This window comes from Cervus elaphus, chromosome 4, assembly GCF_910594005.1.
Source record: "Cervus elaphus chromosome 4, mCerEla1.1, whole genome shotgun sequence".
NCBI classification, from domain to species: Eukaryota; Metazoa; Chordata; class Mammalia; order Artiodactyla; family Cervidae; genus Cervus; species Cervus elaphus.
Genome location: NC_057818.1, coordinates 6,242,121 through 6,246,251, shown reverse-complemented (window position 1 = coordinate 6,246,251; position 4,131 = coordinate 6,242,121). Strand labels below are relative to the sequence as shown.

At 45.1% G+C, this 4,131-nt stretch overlaps 1 protein-coding gene across 1 annotated transcript; it reads right to left on the bottom strand.

The window, feature by feature from the left end:
- Positions 1 to 1,776: 1,776 nt before the first annotated feature.
- On the bottom strand, positions 1,777 to 3,703 carry LOC122691450 (metalloproteinase inhibitor 1-like). Its single transcript, XM_043897994.1, has 6 exons — positions 3,604 to 3,703; positions 3,280 to 3,402; positions 3,038 to 3,111; positions 2,771 to 2,885; positions 2,407 to 2,528; positions 1,777 to 2,108 (listed from the first exon to the last, which is right to left on the bottom strand). Exons 1-6 carry the CDS (start codon positions 3,701 to 3,703, stop codon positions 1,875 to 1,877), a joined length of 768 nt encoding a protein of 255 aa, XP_043753929.1. The 3' UTR covers positions 1,777 to 1,874.
- Between the last annotated feature and the right edge of the window lie 428 nt (positions 3,704 to 4,131).

The window sequence follows — 4,131 nt, the reverse complement described above, 5'->3', positions numbered from 1 at the left end:
CAACCTTGTTATCATCTCAAGAAATCTTCAGTTCAGTGATGTTAGGCCCACAGTAATAAATATTCTGGAGCAAATTGAAGCCATTGGTAAATTGAGGCAATTAATTTACACTCAGGTAATTAATGTACACTCTGACCAGGACAGGACATAATTTATTTTTTTTTACACCATTAAAGCACCTCTTGTATGTATATCAAACATGATCTACTGAGAATATTTCCACACTTGAAATCATAGGGAAAAAATGGCATAAAGTACATTATGTCATACATACTTAAAAATTAATTTTAAAATATATGCCTGCAAATACATACACATCCAGTTCCTGTGTTTTCCCAGGGACTAACCTCACCCTTTGATTGCTGTTCATACAGGAAAAGAGGTGAAGGTGATGGGGATATGGGACAAGGATGAGTGCAGTGGTGTCAACAGCAGTAAGCTCAAGCACATGGATGAACCTTTGAATACCCTGAAAGCAGGCCAGCATGGGGACTGTAGAATCACTGCCCTGGGCCAAGGACACTTGGGATGGGACATCTGGGTTCAGGTTTTAGTCCATAGCATTGTGCTCAGATTAATTACTTAGTTTTGACCAATGAACCATTGTTACAAAAGATGTTATCTTTAGGGCAAACTAGGTAAAGGGTGGCACCCCACTCCAGTCCTCTTGCCTGGAAAATCCCATGGACGGAGGAGCCTGGTGGGCTGCAGTCCATCGGGCCGCTACGAGTCGGACACGACTGAGCGACTTCACTTTCACTTCTCACTTTCACACATTGGAGAGGAAATGGCAACCCACTCCAGTGCTCTTGCCTTGAGAATCCCAGGGACGGGGGAGCCTGGTGGGCTGCCGTCTACGGGGTCGCATAGGGTAGGACACGACTGAAGTGACTTAGCAGCAGCAGCAGCAGGTAAAGGATATGTATGAATTTTCTGTCATCATTTTGGCACCGTATTTTTTTAAACCCAAAATTATTCCAAAATTAAAACATTTAATTGAATAAAACGAATAAAGAGAGAAGACACTGTTTTCAGAAGGACCATGGAAAATTTTCAAGTTGAACAATTTAAGTTCAAACTTCAATTAATTTCTTAAAACATTCATTGTTCAGACCTCATTTTTACCATAATGCTGTTAAGTCCTCTATAATTCCAATCTATGTTTGCATCTTATATTTTTATTATTTTATTCCCTATTTTTATATTTTTTACAAGGTTTGTAGTGCTTTATTTTACTTTTGGAAGGATGTTTTATTTTTAAAGTTGTGAAATTTATTAATATTTTCCTTCATATTTTCCTTAATATTTTGGTTTTGAAGTCCTGAAAAATATTCCTCTTTGTGGCCCTATAGCAGTTTGAGTTTTATATTTTACTTTCAGGACTTTAATATGACAAAGAATGATGTTTATATTTGCAGAGGAGTCTTGATTCAGTGGGATTAAGGAATAGTCTTCCTCCCTCACCCAGTAATTCTTGCTCGTGCTTGTCATGTGGGAAAGGGTTAGGGCATGTCAGGGGGAGTCTGACTCTAGTATTTCTGGATTTATTGCTTTGTATGGGCATTGGACTCTTGCTTTTGGTAAGATGAGGAAATGTCGGAAACTCTGGAATGAGAAGGAATAGGGTCAGGTGTGCTGTTGGTGGACAAATAAGAAATAAAAGATGATTGAAGAATCTTAAGAAGATAAAAGGAATTTGTTACCAGGGTTGGTTTTGTCAACTTAGGATTTATTTTTATATTTTTATTGATGCATACACTACTTGCAGAAAGTAAATGAAACTTAAGTGTACATATCCATTCATGTATTATATACAAAACTGACTCAGTTCTATTAAGAATAGCCAGGTCAAAAACCAGAATATTAAAACCCTATCATATAATAGCCATCATAGCAGGGGTTGTTTCTGGAGGAGGAGTGGTCTCAGGGCGATAATTTACGGTGTCGATTCTGGTCCATTCACAGTGACCGTCGTGCCCGGGGGCACACATGGAATACAGAGACTGGTTTCCTTCCCACATGCTGTAATCGCAGTCTTTCTGCTCCCACACACACTCTTGTTTATCAGGTTGGGGGCAACTGCGCGAGCAGAGAAGGCATGGCTGAATCTAGAGAGAGAGGGAGATCCAGGGCTTGTCGCGATGCCCTGCCTTCTCCTGTTCACAACCCCGCTCTTAAAAACAGGAGGGCAACAGGGATCTGAATACAGGTAGAGTCTAAAGGTGTTGAGGGGGTGGGGGACAGGATGGAACTTGGGAGAGGAGGCCAGGGAAGAGGAGGAAGGTGAGAGAGTAGGGGTCATCCACAGAAGGAGGGAGGTGGGAGGGAACTCTGAGCACAAGGACATGGGACAAGTCCTGCACCAGTGCCTGGGCAGCAGAGCCAAAAGGTGGGGGAGGCACTCACCTGACATTTGCATCCCCTTTTGTACAGCGCCTTGAAACCTAACCTCTGCTCGCTGGTGAGAAGGTACCAGAAATGTACCATGTGGCATCTTGTGAAGTACAGCGCCCCCCTCCTCAGATAGCCTGCAGTGATCAGAGAGCACCCGGTGAGAGTCAGCACAGCGTGTGTGGGAGTCGGCCCCAGAGGGTCTGGAAACCCCGAGGCTGTCAGGGTACGGAGTCAGCCATGAATGATGGTCCAGCATTCTTCCCTGGAAAAATCTGTCAGGTCGTGGAGAAGGGGCCCCTGGTCCTTGGCGGTGCTAGAGGTGCAGAAGTAGAGTGGGTCACAAGGCAGAGGGGCTGAGTGTGGACAGGGTACTCACCTGCAATAAGTAATTCTGATTGCTGAGAAGTCCTCACCTCGTAACCACAGCTATCCCAGGCCTTGGGTGTGTATACAGAAGTGATGGGGGGGATCTTTTTGGGAATCTTGAGTATCTGTGATGGGAGGGATCAAAAGAGCAGGACCTCAGTTTCTCATAGAAGTTGCTGGTATCTAGAAAACAACCACCTCCCTCGGCAAGCACAGATTGGAGAGCTCGTTGATTTTGAGGGAAGGGGATAAGAAGGAAGGAGGTGTTGGGTCTGACCTGAGTGATGTTGATTCTGTAGTTTCGTTTTAATGCGGTGTCATTTCCACGTTCCAGTATATTACCTATTACAACTGGGAGGAGAAAAAAAACGGGTCATTGACTTAAGAGTCCCCCATCCTAAATCTCCTGGAGACCTTTTTCCCATCGCCAGTGCTGCCCCACCTCTGCGTTTCTACACCCCGTTGTGAGACCCACCACCCTCCTTGACGGATGCTTCTCTGATGTCTCCCTTGACTCACCGATGTCTGACGTGCAGTAGTATGTCTGAGGATGCCGAAATTTACACTCACAGGCATCGCAGGGTGTTGAAAGAGCCAGCAGCAAAGGAAAGGCCAGCAGGAAGGCAGGACCCATGGTAGTCCCTGGGGAACAGAGGGCATGAATGAAACCATGAGCTTTTTCTTTGGTCCAGCTCCCCCATCCACCGTTAGACAGAAACCAGGCTGGCTTTGGAAGACTCTCTACCTCCCTTCACCTCCAGGGTCATGAGCAGATTGGTCCAGCTCCCGTGACCTTGGGGATCCAAGGCACAAGATCTGTGTCCTGCATCTAGAATGCCTTACCTTGGTTGAGCTGAGCCGAGGCGTGTGGCAGCGTCTGTAGAATGTCCAGCACCGCAAGCATAAATAGTCGTCTGCCCCTTTCACCCTGGGGTGTATCCATCAGGGAGGTACAATGTGATTACTGGGTGTACTAGTCCCTTGGAAACTTTTCTCTCTCATCTGCATTTCCTTTTCATCCTTCAGCCATATCAACCAGACTGGTAGGGCCGGTCTGATTATTGAGTGCCCTTGCCATTTGGAATCCTTCTCTGTATGGCTGTTCAAAAATCCACCAACTCCACATATATTCCTGGGCAGTATTACAGGCTGAGCTGTGTCCCCTAAGATTCACATGCTGAAGTCCTAACTCCCAGTCCTTAGAACATGACTGTGTTTAGAAATAGGGTCCTTAAAGTGAGAATTAAGGTGAAATGAGGTCATTTGGCTGGGTCCTAATCCTATATGGTATCCTTGTAAGAAGAAGAGGTGAGGACACAAACTTGCATAGAGAGACATGTGAAGATACAAGGAGAAGATGGTTACCCACAA

Coding starts and splice junctions, on each gene's coding strand:
- LOC122691450 (XM_043897994.1), bottom strand. CDS start 3,703: ATGGATACACCCCAGGGTGAAAGGGGCAGACGACTATTTATGCTTGCG. Junction 3,403..3,603: donor CTCGGCTCAGCTCAACCAAG/GTAAGGCATTCT, acceptor TCTGTTCCCCAG/GGACTACCATGGGTCCTGCC. Junction 2,886..3,037: donor ACAGAATCAACATCACTCAG/GTCAGACCCAAC, acceptor CTCCCATCACAG/ATACTCAAGATTCCCAAAAA.